This window comes from Cannabis sativa, chromosome 4 (assembly GCF_029168945.1).
Source record: "Cannabis sativa cultivar Pink pepper isolate KNU-18-1 chromosome 4, ASM2916894v1, whole genome shotgun sequence".
Lineage (NCBI taxonomy): Eukaryota > Viridiplantae > Streptophyta > Magnoliopsida > Rosales > Cannabaceae > Cannabis > Cannabis sativa.
The window spans coordinates 67,583,123-67,605,766 of record NC_083604.1 but is presented as its reverse complement, the minus strand read 5'-3'; the positions used below and the strand labels follow the sequence as shown (position 1 = coordinate 67,605,766).

The following is a 22,644-nucleotide window of genomic DNA, read 5'->3' as shown; positions in this document are numbered from 1 at the left end:
AGCTCTGCCGCCTCCCATCCGGTTGCCCGAGACTTGTACCCCTCCTGGTTAACGGGACCCAGCGAGACGTCTTCGAGGGTAGCCATACGCTTACCACTCTTCTTGGATGACTTTGAACCAGAAGCAGACATGTTTCGATTCTGTAAAAAGAATTTAGATTCCAGTAGTTAGGCCCCATACCAAACCCTAAACCAAGAAAAAGGGAATGGGGGTCCCCTAACCGCTGGAAAGAGGCCCCCTCCGGACACCTGTCAAATAGGAAACCCTAGAAGGATTCCCTGGACAAGAGTCGGGTGTAATATATTCACAGAAGACGACATTGCGCACCAGAGAAAAAGAAAGGGTAGAAAATCGAGAGTAATCTCTCCTATGCCCTAAACGACCAGTATACGAAGAACGTATGGTCTTTTGCAAAAACAGTAATAGATGCGTGACAAGAGTAATCCTATCACCAGAAATGGTGAACCTAGACCTGTTACGTGAAGAATCTAAAAGTTTGCATTCCCAGAAGCTTCGAGTACAAAACCCAGAAAAAACAAGCAGATAAGTAAAAGCATGCCATGCACATTAACAATAAAGCAAGGGGTGCAAGAAACTTACAGTGAAGTGTTAAGACTGGGGGTCCTGCCATAAATCGAACGAAGATAAGAAGGACTGACAGTAGTGAACGAAGATGAACTGGGAAAAATTGCAAAGTGTTCAACAATGTTTTTCTTGGTCTGAGAATTTTTTCTCTCTGGGAAATTTGAGCAAAGTTGGCAAGAAATGGGAAGTAACCGAAATGAAGGAAAGGTGGTGGCTTTTATAGGCAAAACTGCATGAGGAACAGGCACTATCACCTACCAATCAAACGGTGGGGGAAACGCACGATTCAAATTCTCAAAGATCAACGGACCAGATTGATTTTTAATTAAGGCGGTGGAAACGTTTGAGTATCCGTCTGACACCATTAATGCGCCGTATCAATCAATGGGCGTGAAACGAATCGACCCCTGCAAAAAGTGAATCGCTGCATTAAAAGCCATCATTAAATGCACCCTCACGCGCTCGAAGCTCGTGCCAGGAAACCGAGGAGTCAACCGGAAGCACTTGAGCAAGCCTTGTTTATTTACAAGGCTTGGGGGGTAAATGTTGCCCCTAATTTTGCCCAATATACGTGGACCAACCAGACAAGGACACGTGGATCAAGCAACTAATAATTCAAAATATTTGCTAAGTCTTTATGCTATAAGGCAGCGTCCAGGACGTAGCTCCCGGAGAAGGCATATGGAACCCCATATGCTCCCAGAAGCTCGAGTAACGCTAAAGCATCTCCGCGGGGTGTTAAGTTTCTTCTGTGCAGTCAAGTCGCATTTAATGCCGCATGGGAGGAAGCGTGTTGGGACTGCTACACGCAATAAAGTCTGACGGCACAACCTCCAACCAACAGCTACAAAGTAATGATCATTTAAGTCTAACGGCGGCTACACTGTGAAGAGTCACATCAGTCAAAAAACAATAAGGACATTCCACATAAAAGCCCTACAGCACCTAGGGATTTGACCATGCATTACTCATGGTATATTCATTGGGAATGCCCAACTTTATGGATACTTGCAGATACACTTGTAAGATAGTTCTGGGGATCACCCCACCAAAAACACTATAAATACCCCCTCAAAGCTCATTAAATGGGGTCGAGAATCTTGGGCTGCATAAGAGCAAGAAGAGTAAATACTCACCAAGAACATTCTCTGTATTTATATGGGTGAAACACTCACCAAATACATTCTCTGTATTAAATACATCCATAAATAACAAAGACTCGTGGACTAAGGCTCATTAACGCCCCAACCACGTAAAAATCCTTCTCTAATTTTCTTACAGCTTTATAATCTTATAACATTTTATTAGTTGTTGAAAACCTCGGTCAACAATTGTCATGCTACATATATTTAATTATTATTTTTATATTTTTTTTGATTGTATGGTTATTTATTTTAAATAATATTTAATTAGTTTTTATTTTATTATATAATGGTCATGGTATATGTATTTTAATTGTGGTATATAATTTGGTTAGTATAGTATACATTTATATATTAGTAATCTATATTTTTATTATTATTATTTTTTGTATATATGTTTTGGTGAATGGTATATGTATTTTTTGTTATACGGTATATAATTTTTTTAAATTATATTTAAGATCTATTTTCTATTGTACTTTTGTTGACATGATATATAATTTTATTAGCATCCTATATATTTTTATTTTTATTTGTTGTTATTATTACATATATTTCTATTGTAAGGTATACATTTTATACTATATAGTATATAAGTTTTATTGTATAGTATTTCATTTTATTTTTGATAATGCATGTTTAGTTTTTATTTTAGTATACATAAAAGTAATATATAATTTTGTTAATATGATATATATAATTTTTTTTTTAATAATATTATATTATTTTGTTTTATTTTTTATTGTAGGTATATACGTTTTCTTGTATGGTATATGGTTTTTGTTGTTTATAATATATCATTTATTTAATATGATATTTAGTTTCTATTTTATTATATATAAATTTTTTGGTATGTATTTATATTTTAATGGTGGTATATATAATTTGTTAGCATGATATATATTTTTTGAGTATTAATTTAGTATTGTTATAATTTCTTTGTGGTATATAATTTTATTACTACGGTATATTAATTTTCAGTACTACGATATATCTAATACTGCTGTATATATTTAAATGATCTAATATATTTATTTATTTTTATTACAATATAATAATATGCAATACTAAAAAATTATGTAGCTTAATTTTATTATTATATATATATTTTTAAAAATATGTGATCAACATATTTTTATAATTTTTATTAGCTAATTTATTAGATTTGGCCATTTTCTTAATTTTTTTAAAAAATGGACATTTATTAACTTAGTTTCTAAATTTAGGTTCATTTTGCATCTCAACCCCTTAATCTATCTTGTAGAAATGATTTTTATAGTGATTTTAGGTAATAATCTTCCAATAAATAAGACTTAAAATTTTCTAATTTTCTCTCTTGATGGAGGAATTACTCTTGTTTCGTGGAGACCACTATAATCTCACCGATAGGTTATTAATTTTAAGTATATTTAATGTAGCCCTTTAATAAATTAAAAATATTTAGCACATGATAATTTCTTACCTAATAACCTACAATTACTAAAATAATCACACTTTAAATAATAATACACTAATACATATAAACCAAGATTTTAATCCAATATATTTTTGTCATTAATTAAAATAATAATAAAATAAAAACACTAACACATACCTTGAACCTTGAATGTGCTTTACACCTCGTATATATATTTATATATATCTCCACGAATTGTCTTGTACCTATACATATCATAAAAACATTTATTGGTGATGAAAGGCAGATGTGGTTAGCTATATGATATGGTGTAAAATCCCTTTATGTAGTTCTCTTTGTCAATTTAATCAGCTTGGTTATATAAATATATATAACATTAAATTAATTAAAAGCAGCTAGCTATAGGGGATCATATATAGTTTCAGTCTCCTGACCCATATCATCTGTAGTGGAAGCAGCCAATGGAACATGCTAAGCTGACACTGACAAACAGTACTGTGACATCTCTATATAATAAAATGTCAAAGCCTTAATGTGAAAGACTTTTTCTTTTCTTAGGACAAATAAATAAAATGAGGGCAAACTGAGTGAAGATCAAGAGAGCGACAGTTCAATGTTTATCAACAATACCTAGAAATGGGCAGTTTTCTGCCTGTGGTCAATGGAAGCTCCAGATTGGTATATAGTCATCTGCTGAGAAGGAAATATATATATATATATAGAGAGAGAGAGAGAGAGAGAGAGTAGAACACGCTCAGCCGTAGTCTTGGAGGTGATATAGAGACAAACATACATGCATTGAAGATAATATATGGTTTAATTAATATTGATTTTTTATTATTATGTATTGGGGCACAGTGTCGATGAATCATATGGTTACTGTCTCTTCTTATCAGAGGTGATGGTGATTGATCATTCGACTAACCTTTGTAGTTCGTGGAGGAATTTAAGTCATCTTCTACTTTTTGTCCCTAAACAAGTATACCTAAAGTGAGCAATTATGTCGCAATTAATATTTAGTACTTTTTTTACGAATAAATTCTACTATTATTATAAATTAAGACTCATTTAAAAACATCCAGCTAATATAAATTTAAACCTAAAATAATAGTTATAATTAACATGCCATGTCATTTATAATAAGTGTGATACATACCTACATTGTATATATATATCATAGTAATTATAATAAGAAAATTTGACTAAATATACTTACATAACATTAAAAAATTTCTCCTATGGTATGTATTAGGAGAAAATCCTCCTCTGTATATTTTGGATGGTTTTGTTCATAGAATCTGGCAGGGTAAAGTGGACAGAGTGAAGGTGTTATCCTATGGTATATTCATCATTCGGTTTCATTCAATTGAGGATAGGGATCAAGTGTTGAATGGGGGTTTCATTTTCTTTAACAGAAGACCAGTAGTTATGAGGCCTTGGGACCCAAATGAATCATTCAAAAAAGATGATATGAAGAGTGTTCCTATATGGATCCAATTAGAAGAACTAGAACTGAAATATTGGGGCCAAAAGTCATTGTTTAAGATAGTTGGTCAGACGGGGAAGCCAATCATGGTAGATAATGTGACTAAAGAAAGGGAGAGATTGAACTTCCCTCAGGTTTTAATAGAAGTACAGATGGACCAAGATTTGCCAGCTTTCTTAGAGTTTGAAAATGAATTTGGTTCGATCACTTCAGTAGGAATAAAATATGAATGGAAGCCAATTTCTTGCTCACATTGTTCTGGTATAGGTCATGCTGCAACAGATTGTAAAAAGAAAATGGGGGGGCAGCAACAATGGATCATTAAAAAGGACAACAGGAAGATGCCACAGGTTGATGAAGAGGGCTTTACCAAAGTTCATAGCTGGAAAAATACTGCTACCCGTGAGCAGGGAACAACTGGAACAACTGAAACTAATGGGGTGATAATGAAGAACTCATTCCAGGGACTCGAAGAAGATGAAATTATAGAAATTGCAGAGGAGAATATGCCTACTGAGATAGTCAAGACAGGAGAGGGGGGAGCACCCTCTCTGTCTAGTGGATAAGTTACTTTGTTGGAACGTTCGAGGGGCCAACAATCAACAAAAACAACAATTGATAAAGCAATTTATCAATATTCAAAAAGTTGATTTTGTTGGTCTTCTCGAAACAAGAGTTAAGGCTCCAAAACTTGGAACCTTATACTCAAATGTGTTTGCAAATTGGTGTTTCTCTACTAATATAGCTTGGCACGCAGGTGGGAAGATCGTCATAGCTTGGAACCCTTGGAGATTTACAGTTGACATTCTTAAATGCACTAGTCAATTAATGCATTTAAGGATGACAACTGTAGATGGGTTTGACAGTTTTGTTACTGTGGCATATGCTGCTAATGATCGAGCTACAAGGAAACTTTTATGGAAAGATCTGTGTGATTTGAGAACAAGTGGTAATTGGGTGGTAATGGGAGACTTCAATGATATTTTGGCTAAAGAGGAAAGGATTGGTCTTAGGACCAAGGCTTATCCTGACACTAAATTCCTTCAATGTGCTAATCATTGTCAATTGGAAGATGTCAAATCAAGTGGGAATTTCTTCACTTGGACAAATAAGCAGCACGGGGATGACAGAATTTTTTCAAAAATTGATCGGATCATGGCTAATCAAACATGGATTAACAAATATGAGTTTGCTGAAGCTGTCTTTCTCAATGAAGGTTTATTTGATCATACTCCGGGTATCTTATTAATTTATCCTCATGTGGTGAGCGGAAAGAAACCTTTTAAGTACTTTAGGATGTGGAAATCTCATCCTCAGTATGATACTAGCTTGAAAGAAGTGTGGAAGCAACATGAAAGGGGATCCAAAATGTTCCAAGTAGTGACTAAATTGAAGCAATTTAAAGTGAAACTCAAGGAGATTAATAAAGAGGGGTATTCTGACTTACAAAGTGCTGTCATTCGCATTAAGCAGAACTTAGATCTTCTTCAAAGTCAAATACACAAACAGCCTCTTGATTCTAAGCTTCACCTACAAGAAAGAGAACTTAGAGAAAAGCTCATCAAGGTGCAAGGTGACTACTTGTCATTTTTACAACAGAAAGTTAAAGCAGACTGGATTCAACAAGGGGATTGTAATTCAGGTCTGTTTCATGCTTGCATTAAGCAGAGACTGAGGCACAATCGTATCCTATCTATTGAAAGACAAGATGGAAGCAGAGTACATGATCCGGATCAGATTACAGAGGCTTTCCTTGAATTTTACAAAGGATTACTGGGGTCCAAGTTAGAAAATCGAAGGAAAGTTGAGGCAAGAGTTTTGGCTAGAGGACCTGTGCTATCTCCAGAGCTTGCAAATGTCCTAACCCAGAAGTTCACACATGAAGAAGTGAAGAAAGCTGCTTTTAGTATTCCTGGCTCTAAATCCCCTGGTCCTGATGGTTTCTCAAGTAGCTTTTATCAGGACAATTGGGATATCATAGGAGAAGACATTAGTGGTGCAGTACTGTCTTTTCTGGAAACAGGTAACATCCTCAAAGAGATCAATTCAACAATAATTACTCTAGTCCCAAAATGCAAGTGCCCTAATTCGGTTAAGGATTTTAGGCCAATTTCTTGTTGCAATGTGATTTATAAAATTGCAACCAAGATATTGAGCTCTAGAATTAGTCAAATTCTTCCTTCAATAATATCTCAATCACAAGGAGGTTTTATTAAAGGAAGATTCATAGGGCACAACATTATGATATGTCAGGATTTGGTAAGGCATTATCACAGGAAAGCAAACAAACCAAGTTGTATGATCAAACTTGATCTCCAGAAAGCTTATGACACGGTTGAGTGGGACTTTTTGGAGGAAATGCTAACTGGCCTAAATTTCCCTAGAAGCTTCATCCAGCTCATTATGAATTGCATCACTACTCCTAAGTTCTCTCTTATGTTCAATGGATCCTTACATGGATTCTTTGAATCTAGAAGAGGACTTAGGCAAGGGGACCCTATGTCTCCTCTTCTATTTGTCTTGGGTATGGAATATCTTTCTAGATTAATGGTGAAGATTGGGGAGAAGGAAGATTTTCATTTCCATGATAGATGCTCGGATCTTAAGTTGAATCACTTGGCTTTTGCTGACGATGTCTTACTTTTCAGCCATGGAGATTTTACAAGTGTCCTATACATGCTACAGGCACTCAAGCTTTTCTCTCTTACCTCGGGACTTCAGGCCAATGCTAGCAAAACGGCTATATATTGTAGTAATATGCAGCAGGGGAGTGTGAACAAGCTTCTACAACTTTCTGGGTTTATGAGACAAGAGCTTCCATTTACATATCTTGGAATCCCAATTTGTGCAAGGAAAATTTCAGGGAAAGAGTGTGAGCTTCTGGTTGAAAGAATGACAGCTAGAATAAGGACGTGGAGTTCAAGGAACTTATCTTTTGCGGGAAGAATCACATTAATTAACTCTGTGCTTATTGCAATACAAGCATATTGGAGTCAGATTGTGATTATGCCAAAAAGAATTTTGAAATCCATTGAAGATGTTTGCAGGGCTTTTTTGTGGAAAGGGCAGGCTGTTTTCCATGGAGCGAGTGAAATTTGTTTCTTGGGACAATATTTGTCAAACTAAAACTTCAGGTGGATTGGGAATCAAAAAACTAGAGCTATGGAACAAGGCTGCAATGTCCAAGTACATTTGGGCTATTGCAAATAACCAAGAAAGCTTATGGCTTAGATGGGTGAATAGTGTATACATAAGAGATCAAGATTGGTGGGGTTACAACGCTTCTATACACTCTAGTTGGTATTGGAAGAAGTTGGTTAACCTCAAGAATTGCCTCAGTTCTGTCACTGATGTTGCTGAGTTTCAAAGCTGCAAATATACCATAGCTGCTGGGTATAAAATGTTCAGCAACCCACAAACAAAGAAACCTTGGTGTAATGAGGTATGGGCTCGTCTGAATATTCCAAAACATAGTGTTATTTTCTGGCTTACTATGCTTAACAGATTAAAAACAAGAGATCGGCTAGTGAAGATGGGAATTAAGGTTCCCGAGAACTGCTGTCTTTGTGATGAATATAAGGAGAGTGCTCAGCACTTGTTCTTTGAGTGCAAGGTATCTGGTTCTTGGCTTGTTGAAATTAAGAGCTGGCTGGGTTGGAAAGCAAGAACAACAAACGTTCAGCAGCTGGTTAGATGGATTGAGAAGGCAAAGATGTCGAAATTCAAAAAACAAGTTTTTTCTGCAGCAGTTGCTGCACTTGTATACAGTTGCTGGAAGGCTCGAAACAAAATCATATGGCAGCAAGAGCAGATTAATCAACAGCAGGTGATTTGTGACATTAAGTGGAGTCTAAGGACTCGGATTCATGTTGTTTTGCCAAAGAAAATCTCAAGTGTAGATAGAGAATGGTTCTTGACTTTGTAATTAGAAAAACATAGCAGTATAGTGCAGTTGGTATTGTATAGATTGAGGACCGGCTGGTTGCTCTTAGTGTGTATTCAAATTGGTTTTGAGCAATACAATTCTTTAATTTATCAAAAAAAAAAAAAAAAAATCTCCTAAATTTATAATTACTAATATTTGTAATCTATGCCAACTTTAATGTTATCTCCAAATTACCCTCCCCATTTACATCATATCGGACCAAAAATAAATAATACACAAAAAGCTAGCAAACGGATGGGGTCCGATGGTGGCCCGATGCTATCCATTTTTTTTTTTTTAATGTTTTTGTACATAAAAAAGTTAGCAACAGGTGACCATCGGACCACTATCACCATCGGACCATATTTGCTACCATTTTTTTTTAATATTTTTGTACATAAAAAAAGTAGCATCAGGTGACCATCAGACCACTAACGGACCACCATCAGACCATATCTGCTACAAATTTTTTTATGTTTTTGTACATAAAAAATGTAGCATCAAATGATCATCGGACCCCATCAGACCATATCATCGGGCTACCATCGGACCTTCGTCTTCAATCTTTACTCATCTTAACAACAGGAAGGCATCAGACCATTATCGGACCATCATCGGAATTGACAAAAAAACTAGTTTTTTGCCCAAAACACAAATTTGGCCATTTTCGACCCTAAATCTAACATCTACTCACAGAGAACAAACATTAATCATACAATTTATTCCTTTGACAACATTATCCATCATAAATCACCCCCAAAAAAAAAAAACAATGACAAAAACAAAATAAAAAATGGGTCGAATGCTTACCTTCGCTATCTCGGAGGTAGTCGGGTCTCACGGTGGTCGTCTGCGTAGGCGATGAGGGCTAGGTGATCTGTGTAGGCGGTGAGGGGTAGGTTCGGTTTTGGTGAGGGTAAAATGTTGAGAGAGAACCGAGAGAGATAGAGGAAGAGAGAGAGTTGAGGTTTGAAAATGAGAAGAATATTTTCGGGTTTATTATAAAGTGGTCATATTTTTAAAATTTTGAAATGCATTAGTTTATGCATAAGATTTTAAGGTATTTTATGCATATATTTTTTCATATTTCCCTTATAATATTTCATGACATGTATCATCTTTCATAATTATAACATTATAATAAATTTTAATAATTATTTTCATAGTATATTATAAATATTAAATAATATGTCATGTTATGTATTATAATAATTATAATATGTCATCTCCTATAATACATGTCTTTACTATCATTTTTAACGTATAATAGGGATTATATTATTCTAGTATGTATATGATACATACATATTATACATTATATATGTAAAATCGATCTAATCGGATGCTACTAATTAAAATAATAACATTCAATCACACAATATAAAATCTAGTAGTTTTACTATAAATTTGCAAGGATTATAAAGTTAAAATGTACAAATTAAATCAAGACAGATTTACAAGTTTCACCTGCCCTAGAAACACATTCTAGGCGGCTAGTGCTTAGGTTCCCCGAACTTGGGTAAATAACCTCCAATAAGAATCAATGTCAAGATACAAACTCTAGTTTATAAATCAAATGTATGTAACAAAATACATCAAAGATTCTTACAACAAATTTACCCTAAGATCTTGATTAACAAATCAAGATTCAAATCTAAGTCCCCTTAGATTCGAAGACAAGCTCCCTTGCTTCGATTGAGCTGAAATCCCTTTAGCTATGACTCTGAACTCCCTTCAGATGAAACAACCTCCATTATCACTTCATCATAGAAGCTTGAACTTTTCAACAATAGAGGAACCTGTAAGAAACAAAGAAGAAGAAGAAAAAGATTTCTGCCCTAGCAGAGAAAAACCTTTATCAAAGAATTAAAATGAGTGGGAGTTGGTTAGAATATTCAAGAATCAACTATGTATAATACCAACTCATACAAAATTGACTTTGACAGCTCACTAACAACTCATTGATAGCTGTCCAAGATATTTTAATATGAAAATGCTGATCTGTCAAAATTAACCCATAAACCAGTAATAGACATACTCAGATGGAACTACTGACTGTCTAGATGGCAGAAAACTCATAATTTGACAAACACAAAAATATAGTTCTTACAATCTCTCCCTTGGAAAATTATGATCAATGCAACCAACAACATAAAAAAGAAACTAATAAAAACTAAGATGCTAAGCTGTCACATAATAGTCATCAATATACCAACCAATATACAATATATCCCCCTCATTGAGCATAATGAAACATCCCCATCATGAAAACTCCCCTTGGGAATTGGACTCCGCAAGAGGGATAAAAATAGAACAACATTAAGATGTCCCCCTAGACCTGATCAGAACTGTTAACACTCAAATGGGAAGATTCCCCGTGGCGACTAGCAGAGAGAACTAGAGAAGAAGCAGATGGAAAAACCAAAATGGTGAAACTCACACTGAAATGAAAAAACAAAATAACCCTTGGCCCATTTAGAAATAACCCAAGCCCATCAACATAAACAAAAATCAAGTACAACAATGCTCTTCCAGATCATAACAAAGACACACGGTAAAAACAATAACACAAATAACAAAATCTAACCATGCAAGAATACACACAATCCACAAGATGAGCAATTTGACAAGACAAATTTACAAAAAATATTAGACAATAAACACTAAAGTATTGGGAATATTTTACCAGGAACTAGACTTACTAACAAGTATGTTGAATTAACATCCTAATTATGAATATCTCTAAAATAAGAAATAAACACATAAGGGTTAAGAAAACCTTACATTGGTTGCACCAGAATATAATGACTCCTTCCGTTCAAGATCTCTAACCCTTGATTCCTTTCTGTTGCATAGCATTATCAAAATCTGAACCTGGATCTCTTTCTCTCCTTCGGGTTTGGTTACCACCTTCTTACTCACTATGATTGAGTACTTGCCTTGCTATGTGTGGGCATGACACTCTTTCACTATGGGTTCAAATATGGAAGAACAATGAAGGAGGTTTGAAATCACTAAGGAAGGAACTCTCTCATCTAGGTTGGTTGAATAGTCAGTTGACAAGAGGATGAGATGAGAGCATCATGTTTCTTTTATAATGTTTCAACTTGGCTTAGGGCTGAATTATATGGATTAACAAATAATAAAATATTGGGTAAAAATCAGCACTAGGGCCGGCCACTTAAAGGACCAATCTCTAGTTACAATTTTACCATTTTTTCAACCACTTATTCTTCTTTCAAACACTATATTTTGCAATTCAATCCTATAAATGCCAAAACTTATTTAATAATTATAATTAATTATAAAATAAAATATTCATTTATATTATTTATTAATTAGACCATACAAAGTCTCTTAATTAATAAATTGATCCCAAAATCTATTTTCTTCACAATCTAGCCCATGCTTAGTGAAAATTCTTAAATAAGACATAGTCTAATTTTAGAATTATAATTGATTAATTAAAATAAATTAACTGAGTCTGCAAGCAGTATCTCAACTAGTGAGGGGACCATGGACCTATATAACCGAGCTTTCAATAAGTAGATCTAGAATTCACCAAGTAAATTCTCTAACTTATTAATTCCACCTTGCACCACTATAGATTTGGAATTGAATATCACTCTCAATTATATAGAACGCTCTATATTTACCGCAATATAGATACGTTATGCTTATCCATTGTTACAATCTTAATAGTCAAAGATCCTCTATAGATGATCTACACTAATTAGGAACAAATTTACCGTTCTACCCTTCAATGTATTTTATCCTTAAAACACTTAGCTACCTATAAATGATATTTCAGTAAACTAATATAATTACTGAAATGAGTTCTTAATCATTTATCTCTATCAAGCCAAGCTCAAAGGAAATCATCGTTTCACCTCTAAATACTTATAGAAGCTATAGATTTCATATCTATGATCAGCGCTTCCACTCAATTGAACTGTCATGTTCCAAATATATAAATATCCACCAGAACCGCCAGAACCATAAGTTAGCTTCCACAAACACCTCTAAGAACATAAATAATACAACTAAGTTGAACCTAACCATATCAAGATTAAGATCCATAGACCTAAGATCAACCATTGATATTGACTTAGAAAAATATAACGGTAAGTTTATGATATCTTATCCAAGATCAATATCGGTCCCTTCCAATGTATACTACATACATCCGATACTGGTAAACTTTGTCAATGCCCTAGAAAGAACATAACACTTATCCAAGGTATAAGTATACATTATCGCTGATTATCATGTCAGTCTAAATCCAGTGAACTGATAAATCATGGGAATTAAACTTTTGAACATATAATCATGATTATATTCCACTGTGTTGACGACACTATAATCATGAACAAATATATATACATATATTTACATATGTTCTGGACTTAATAGAATTTATACATTAAACATAATCATGAAATAAATCATGTGAACCATGCAACATAAAAGCGATTTCTGATCTTATATTAATTAGTAAATCTGATTATATTGAAATGAGTTTTATTTAGGGCACAAAACCCAACATAAAGCTCAACTAAATCTGAACCAAAAAATATAGTAATCAACACAGGTGAGATTAGAACAAATGACTAGAATGCTAATTGTAGTTTGCTCAAGAATAAGTCAAAATCACATAGAAGCTCACAAAAGAACTCAACCGGAGATCTGAACACTTAAGTTATCATTAGTGTGTGAAAGTATCCTCATGTGAGCCACCAAGAGGTGAATCAAGGCAACTCACTCTTCTCAAAGCAATATTTTTATTTTTCACAATTTTGAAAATACATGATCTATTTTGCAACAACACTCAATGAATTTTCCCAACCAGTTGTGGCTTTCACACCCCCATAGAGATGTAGTCGTCGCCTTATTTATTATAACAAGAGAAGGAGCAAACTCCATGAGCCATACATTGGTCCAAAAGAAGCTCTTCCCATTACTTCTATGGGAGGTAGTCTTTTCAACTAGGACGACTAAATGTTCAAACCACAACTAGGAAAACCATGTGAAGCTCATATGTGATTAGACTTGAAACAAAAGCCAACAACAAATGAAACACTAGCTAAAAGAAATCATAGAAACAAAACTGTGTTGAATACCAGATGCAACTGTGAACAGGATAGATGGTGCACACACCAGTACAATTTTTGAGATGAGAAAAAGTGTGGGCATCTAATGTCTTCATAAACAAGTTAACAAGTTGAGCACCTGTAGACACATGAGAATTAGTCAAATGATATCGTATATCAATGTGTTTAGTGCAAGAGTGTTGTACTAGATTTTTGAAATCTTGATGGCACTAGAGCTATATGAAAAATGACACTTGGAAAGAAACACAATTTGTTGAAATTTCATTAAACTAAATCAGCTGAGTACAATAGTTATTAAAAACTAAGAAATAAGACAAACACAAGATAACCAAGACCCGGACTCCTATTTACCACACAAATAAAATGACAATGATTGGAATTAACACGAGAACAAAAATAAAGACCCACAACTGACCAAAAAATGCAAACAGAAACAAAGTGATTCCTAAAATCCTTCTCAACTTAACTGGATCTATAGAGTTATTAAATACAATTTTAATGCCTATGGGTGTGAAAAATCAACAAGAATGATGACAACAAAATCTACCAAGCACACACACCCTATCCTTTGATACTTTAAGCTCAAGAAGGCCACGGATTTGGTTTGTCCAAGAATGTTCGATGACAAACCACTTTATTGCAAAGAGCATAACAATGGTCAAAAAATTTGTTACCTGTCAGCATAGAACACTCATTAGATGAAACTAAGCATTGGGTATTAGAAAAACTTACATCGAAGTTAGCATCACAGAGTTGACTGATACTTAGGAGGTTGGCTTTGAGCCCTTGTACATCTGTTATTTATGGATGCCATTTAACTTAAGGTCTCTTTTTCCTATAATCTGTGATTTATTTCCATCTCCAAAAAGTACCATTCTTTCTTTAGCCTCCTTATAGTTGGTCAAGACTTTAAAATTTCTAATCATATGTCTCGAACAAATGCTATCAATGTACCATTGATCCTTTGTCATAATTGATGGGGATGTGTGTGCCACCAAGGCCATATTTTTAGACTTAGTAAAAATATTAGTGTTTGTGTTTATTTGTGTTCTGTGTTAATTGAACGTTTATTTTAGTAAATTAATAAAGAGAAATAAAACATCACTAATAAGCACAAATATTAATGTGGTGAGAGATTATCACTTCTCATAAATCATATCCGAGAGACTTTGCAGAAGACAAATAATCTCCCAATTCACCAGCTATATAATATTATGGGTTATATAAATTTTCTAATATTTGTCCTACTTTTTGGTGTATATCATCATCAATTGTATGGATATTATAACATAAATAAAGTATGATTAATTACATAAATAAAGTATGATTAATTTCTTGAAATTTTTACATGAAAAATCTATTTTACACAATTTATTACACAATTACTCATACACGCCTATGTCTACATTTTTACTTACAAAGTTGGTTTTATTACACAAATACCACTTAGTCATCATTCCATCCATCATCAATCAAATCCTACTCTCTTCCATCTCTTTTTTCATTTTCTATCAATCAATCCATCATTTCACTCTCTCTTTTTTTATTCTTTTCTTTTTATTTTTAATTTTATTTCAGTTTTTAATTTTTAATTTTTAATTTTATTTCCGTTTTTAATTTTTTATTTTTAATTTTATTTTCAGTTTTTAATTTTTAATTTTTTTTCCATAACAATTCTTCTTTTCTTTTTATTTTTAATTTTATTTCAGTTTTTAATTTTTAATTTTTAATTTTATTTTCAGTTTTTAATTTTTAATTTTTAATTTTATTTTCAGTTTTTAATTTTTAATTTTTTTTCCATAACAATTCTTCTTTTCTTTTTATGTTTAATTTTTAATTGTAAAGCTAGTTTCTTATATATTGTTGCTTAGGTCTAGGATTGACTTCTATCAATCAAGGGAGAACTATATATATACATATATGATATGCACACGTAGTGAAGATTTTTGAGACGTACACAATGATATTATTGTCAACATATATAGTAGATATTAGGAAATTAGGTATACCAATACCAACAGCACCACGATTCTAAGATTTTATTTTTGAAATATCTCAAAATCAGTCTAATATTATTTGTACAAATTAAAAACGCGCATGTTAGTGTGTCTAATTAAGTCAATAAAAATCACTATTGAAAGAGTGATGAACATATATAGCATTGCTATTGAAAAAACTGATGATATACAACATTCACGTGCAACAATATTAGAGAATAGTGTGCAGAGATTTCATTGTCAACGTTTCTGGGAAAAAAGATAATGTTGGTGCTGATGTTCGAACCGAGGTTTGTTTTCGGTTTCTTTTTGGTTTTCTCCCATATTTGAAATTTTACACCTTCTGTATGTATTTTTTTTAATATGTTTTTTATCTAGTTGTTTCCTGTCCATTTTTATATCATCAATGGGTAACAATGAGATTTATCATAGATGTTGATGTTCAAAGAGTTTTTCCTGTATTTTAGTTTGTATACAGTTGTTTTGTAGTTTTATTATAGTTTTGCTACTTGCATATGTTATTTCACTATAAAATTAATATGCAACTATTTGCACAAAACTTACTATGTATAACTACTATTTCTTAGTCCCCATCAAATTAAATTCTTGCATAATATATAAACTATCATAAAACGATAATGCAACTATAAGGCAACTATTTGCACTTGCATACAGTTGTTTTGTAGTTTTATTATAGTTTTGCTACTTGCATATGTTATTTCACTATAAAATTAATATGCAACTATTTGCACAAAACTTACTATGTATAACTACTATTTCTTAGTCCCCATCAAATTAAATTCTTGCATAATATATAAACTATCATAAAACGATAATGCAACTATAAGGCAACCAAAACAAAAAATAAATCAAAATGTAACTGTATATAACGTAGATGTATTATTCATGAGGTTTTTTTAAAAATTTTCACATCATACATTGTTTTGAATTTGGTGGGAGGTCCAGATCTGTTTGTTACAGATCTACATTTCATGAATCTGGATTTCGATATTAGGGGGAGTTGTTTTGATCGAATAAAACAGAAAACAAATGTGTAATTTCAGTTTCTTCACAGTTTTTCTGATTTTTTTTTCGTCATTTTCAGTTTAGATCATTGCAGGTATTCTTTTCCAGTTGATTTTGCCAGAATTAATAGTTGTATTTTTCTCGTTTTGGTTTCATTTTGGTTGCTTTGCGGTTTTGAAACGAGCGCGTATTTTCATCTTCATGGTTCGCTCTGTACAGCGGAAGGCTTAGTGCATGTGGTATTTTTGTAAATATTTGTATGTGGACTGTATAAATATTTAATGGGCCGGCCCAAAGTATTTTTGTAATTTTTTTTCCTTTTTTGTATTTTTTTGTTTTTTTCCCTAATTTCTTTGGTTCGTAGTCGACATAAAATAATCATTAATTTTTAGGGTAATTTTTAGTTATATACGTAATTACCAAAAATATCTTACATATAACGATAAAAAAATAAAACATTCTATATATGTATATGCTTACCGAAAATTTGAAAAAAACTCATAACCAACCGAAAAAAATGGCAACCCAGAATTTTCAGGCAACCATCGTTTGCCCAAAACGGTGCGCATTACACCCTTACCGAGCAATATATATTCATCCCAAAAAAAAAAAAGAAAAGCTTCGATCAACCAAATCCAAACTCTATCGTCGAAGCTTCGAAATCATAACTCGATCGATCGTCAAAGCTCTCCAATCATGTATGTGGAACCTGGCAACTAAATCCACCATTAAAACCCAAAAGCTTCAATTCTCTGAAATCAAACAAATTTAAACAATCTCAAACTAGAATTTTGTACTGTTCGAATCTCCACCATTGAAGCTCTTCGAACAACTCAGTTGAAGCTAGTGGACCACCATTAAAATTCGTCGAAGCTCTCCACCATTAAAGCTACACAAAAACTTCAATTCTCTAAAATTAAACAAATATAAAACATTTAAAAAGAAACTAACAAGTAAACTGTATTCTGAAATAATGAACTTAAAAATAAAAAATAATACATCAGTATTACTTTCATAATATTAAAAACAATAAAGCAGTTTCTTTATTTTAATATAAAGCTATATAAAAAAGAATGATGAAATCAAAATAGAATAAACAATTAATTGCAACAAATAGAAAACCATCATTATGTTAATGAATATTCTATGAACATAGAATCTCTTTTGTTTATTTCTTTATTAAATTAAATCCAACATAGTTTCTATGGTGTCAAGAAAAGGGGCATTAAGGCACAAAACTCAGAAAATAACATATATAAGTGCTTAATCAAATCAAAAACACATAATCATAGATATATCCCCAAATAAATATTCACCCATAACATCATTAAAAAGAAACTAACAAGTAAACTTTACTTTTAATAATTAAAAAAATAATTTTTTTAGTAACTTATGGAATTGGTTAGTATATTTAATTTTGTCTAATTAAATTTAATGTTTGACTTAATGTAACTTATATGATGTTTAAGATACTATTTAGTTTATTTACAAGTTATTTTATACATCTATGAAAATAGTTTTATAACATATGTTTATTTATAATTTAATCTTGTAACATATAAAATAAAAAAAAAAAAAAAACTTTTTAGTAACCTATTAAGTTGTTGATACATCAAATTTTATTTAAATTTAAAGATTAATTATTTATTTGTTAAAAAAATATAAAAGAAACTAAAATGCTACATTTGATCTTGGAAATCTTCTTTGGTGAAGGAGAAAGATATATACTTCTCACATATTAAAATGATCATCATAAAAAAAAAATTACAATGATGTAACTCTTAAAATCAAACAATTATTTGTGTAGTAAAAAATAATTTTTTTTAAACTTGCAAAAGAAAAAAAGAGAGATACATGAAGTTGGAAATTTATTATAAAGTTTTTTAAAAAAATAATAAAATGAAAGAGATATTTAGATGCCATGTATTAAGAGAAAAAATATAAAATAAATAAATGAAAGTCAGATTGATAGTTGAATAAAAAAAATGAGAGTTATTTTTAAATAATAATAAAAAATTATGAAAGAAAGAAAGAATAATGAATTTTATCAAAAAAAAAAAAAAAAAAGGAATGGTGAATAATGCACCAGTAACGAGAGAGAATGTATATGTAAATAACTTTCGTTACTTTTATCTATTTAAATTAATATGGGTATCCTTATAAATAAATTGTGTTTTACGTGTTTGAGTGTAATTTTCTCTAATTTTTATATACCTACCTACCTAGCCCAGACAAGAAACAGATCATTACTTAAATAGGGCCCATCAAAATATTGTGTACAGCCGCTCTATTATAAATTTGTCACCTTGCTTAATTTATAACTGTGCATATATGAATATATTTCCTATATATGTGCAGGACTACTATACCTATGATGAAGTCATTATTTGATAGTAGTAAACCCAACGCGTCCCCCATATAATCCAACCAATTTAATTGAGCATCACTATTAAATCCTGTATAAAGTTCAGAATGAATTGAACATATATAAATTTAGGAAAATGGTTAGTTAGAGTCACGAAAAATGTCTCTACATACAGATTTTTTTTTTTTTATTATGTGTCACTCTATTATTTAATACTAATAATTAATTAATTCCTTTAATATTATTTTGTTTCCTTTTTTTTAATATTTTAGTGAACCCTGATAAGGAAAGTTAGCTAATATTTAACATTGTGGATCCTTAAACCTCATTTACTAAAAAATCTTCAAATAAGGTATTTTACATGCAATTTTTTTTTATTGAAACACTTATGCAATATTTTTGTTTTGATATATAGTGAAATTTAGATATTAAATACTATGATTAACACATTGGACATATAAAACTAAGATTTTAAATATATTTGATTGTACAATTAATTAACCAAATAATACTAATTTTTTTTTACCACAATTCGTGTTACTCTATTAGTATGGCTTTCAATTAATATTAGCAACTTTTCTTATTAGGGGTCACTAAAATATTCAAAATAAATAAATAAATAATATAAAAGGAATTAATTTATTATTAGTATAAAATAATAGTTTGACACATAATAAAAAAAAATGTATTATATACAGACGTTTTTTTGTGACTCCATTATCCATAAATTTATTTGGAAAAAAATAAACTAAACATATCTAACTATTAATTCTTTGAGTTTTGATTATACATGAGTTTTAGATCTACAAGAAAAGCAAATCTAAGTTAGTGTGGGTATTTGGATTTCCAAACTCTCTTTTAACTTTCTTAGATGGATTTATTATTTTCATAGAATGAGTAGTTATAGCTTGGGACCAGTACTCATCATTATTTGTGATACATTAATTATCAAAATAGTTAAACAATTAAATTGGATAATTGAAATATTTGATAATTAAATAATAACCATAATTAAAATATTTATTAAACAATTAATTATATTTTATAAATCAAATTATTAATTTATTACATTATATAAAATATTTTAACATTTTCTCTTTTATTATTGTATATAAAATATTATAACATTCTCCGATTTGGTCGGTATTTAAATTAATTTACCACTTAAAAATTAATGATTATCCTTGCTATATAACAAACATATGAATCATGGTGATATATTTTCATTATATGACGAGTATTATCTTCCATTTATTACGATAAATGTATTACATAATAATGTACTTAATGTGGCAATGTACTTGAGCAAATAAACTTTAAATCTTATGTTTATTCTAGTCATCTGAAGATAATTTATCTCAGATAAAATTAAAGTACACATGAATATGAGAAAATATCGAAATTAGAGTTTCATTGAATATTTTAGTTGTACAACAAAAAACCTGTATACGAAAAGATTGAATCTCATCTTTATTTTATGATCCTTGAATTTAGGTTGCGACATGCCTTTAGTCAAGGATATTGCGATCATTTAATTTAGTGTTGCGTACTTAATGAACACTTATCACGCCTCTTTATGGCTTAATGTCGATATGCTAAAACTCTTATATTTCTTAGCCACCGTAGCTGAATTTGTCACAAAATTTTCTTATGGTCTGTAAAATTCTGAACTCTAAGCCTAGTATGAAACTCTATGAACACCATACGAGACGTATTCTCAAAACAGTAAATGTATCTCACTTCTATAATAGAAATAACAATTAATGTTCTCCACGTTACAACTTATTAGTAATCTTAAAGACGTAATCAAATTAATATATATAGATCAACTTGTTTTATGATAATGTCTAGTCTGCTGACTAGTGTTTGTATGTTTTAAAAGTCTTTTTCTGGGATTTCTGTTTTGCTCTTTTGTTTGGCTTTGTTGATTGGTGTGTGTTATGGCTTCAAGTAGCCATACAGGATTTGATCTAAATAAAGAGTATGCCCATATAAGTTTGGAAGAAGAGGAGGAGGGGATCTTGATTGGGGATGATAATGAGGGAGAAGAGGTGGCTTTTGATGATCGATGGTGCCTAGTAGGTAAGTTCTTGACGGGTAGAACGCTAGATTTCGATGCTATGAGGCACATGATGGCGTCTCTTTGGCAACCGGGGAAGGGAGTCTATATCAAAGAATTGGACACCAATAGATATCTATTCCAATTTTATCATGAAATTGATGTTCAAGTAGTTATTGATGGTAGCCCATGGACGTTCAATAGGATTCCACTGATTTTTCATCGTTTGAAGAGAGGGGAGGACCCGAAGTTGGTTCGGCTGCATCATCTTAATCTTTGGGTTCAGATTCATAACTTGAAGACTGGGTATATGCTTGAAGAAGTGGTTCGAAGGGCAGGGGATTATGTTGGAAAGTTTGTTAAGAATGATCCTAAGAATTTTAATGGAATTTGGAGAGAATACCTTCGGGTACGGGCGACTGTTGATATTGAGAAACCATTAAAACGTAGAATGAAGCTCTGTAAGGATAATGGTGATTGGATTTGGGCAAACTTTAAGTATGAACACATCCCAACTTTTTGTTTTGTATGTGGTTTAATTGGCCATGCAGAACGACTTTGTCCCCGAAGATTCGATGAAGATTTCAATCCACTCGTCAAGCCTTATGGGAACGGTATGCGTGCTCAGACAAGGAGAAAGAACTACTTGATTGGAGCTCAATGGCTTCGGACCGGTTCTGAACAGCAAGAAACGATCGACGGCGATGGTGATGAACGACACTCTGGTGTGAACGTGACATATCCGATTGGGGCAAAAATCATGGAGATTGATTCTATCAATCAGGGAGGAGAGATTACGTCCATGATTGCAGGAAAAAATAAGAGTGTTATTGTTGGTAGTAATGGCCATAATGAAGATATTTCTGAAGGAGAAAAAGGTGGCAAGAATAATGGGAAGGTGGTTGATTGTGATGATGAGCTGTTAATTCTATTAGATAGCAAAAGGAGGCGTAGAGACATGGTGCAAGCCTCACGTGCTTCAGAGTTAGTTGAGAGTGAGTTGGGCCAAGATAATATGGGCAGTATTGGATCAAAAAACGATTTGAAGGTGGGCCTTGTCTCTCAGGCCCACCAGTCATCATGAGCATTCTTTCTTGGAATTGCCATGGGCTTGGGAACCCATGGACCCAACAATTCATAAAAGATCTTGTGATCCAAAAGAAACCCAATTACTTGTTTTTATGTGAGACTTTGTCAAAGAAGGAAGTTATTGAAAAGTTGCGTGTGACTATTGGTTTTGATGGTGCAATTTCAGTTGATGCTAGAGGCAAAAGTGGGGGAGTGGCTTTACTTTGGCGAGTTGAGGAGGAGGTTACAGTTATGGAATTTGGGGGTGACTACATTGATGTGCGTATTACAGATAGTGATGTTGGAGATTGGCGATTGACGGGCTTGTATGGTGAACCAAATCGAAGCTTGCGCAAGAGGACATGGGAGTTGTTAAAGAAGCTTCGGGATAAGTCAAGGCTTACTTGGTGTGTTATTGGGGACCTTAGTAATGTAACTTCTCAAGAAGATAAAAGAGGAGGTA

General features: G+C 32.2%; 2 protein-coding genes across 2 annotated transcripts; both read left to right on the top strand.

Annotated features, from left to right (window-relative positions):
• Nucleotides 1–3,780: 3,780 nt before the first annotated feature.
• Nucleotides 3,781–5,196, top strand: LOC133037096 (uncharacterized). The gene is made up of 2 exons (XM_061113914.1): nt 3,781–3,822; nt 4,450–5,196. Exons 1-2 carry the CDS (start codon nt 3,781–3,783, stop codon nt 5,194–5,196), a joined length of 789 nt encoding a protein of 262 aa, XP_060969897.1.
• Nucleotides 5,197–20,994: 15,798 nt separating this feature from the next.
• LOC115713529 (uncharacterized) lies at nt 20,995–22,197 on the top strand. Its single transcript, XM_030642010.2, has one exon. It carries the CDS (start codon nt 20,995–20,997, stop codon nt 22,195–22,197), a length of 1,203 nt encoding a protein of 400 aa, XP_030497870.2.
• The last annotated feature ends 447 nt before the right edge of the window (nt 22,198–22,644 follow it).

What these genes read in the sequence shown, in the direction of transcription:
- LOC115713529 (XM_030642010.2), top strand. Translation starts at nt 20,995, where the DNA reads ATGGCTTCAAGTAGCCATACAGGATTTGATCTAAATAAAGAGTATGCC.
- LOC133037096 (XM_061113914.1), top strand. Translation starts at nt 3,781, where the DNA reads ATGGGCAGTTTTCTGCCTGTGGTCAATGGAAGCTCCAGATTG. An exon ending in TCAATGGAAGCTCCAGATTG is followed by an intron (nt 3,823 to 4,449) that starts GTATATAGTCAT and finishes AGAATCTGGCAG; the next exon opens with GGTAAAGTGGACAGAGTGAA.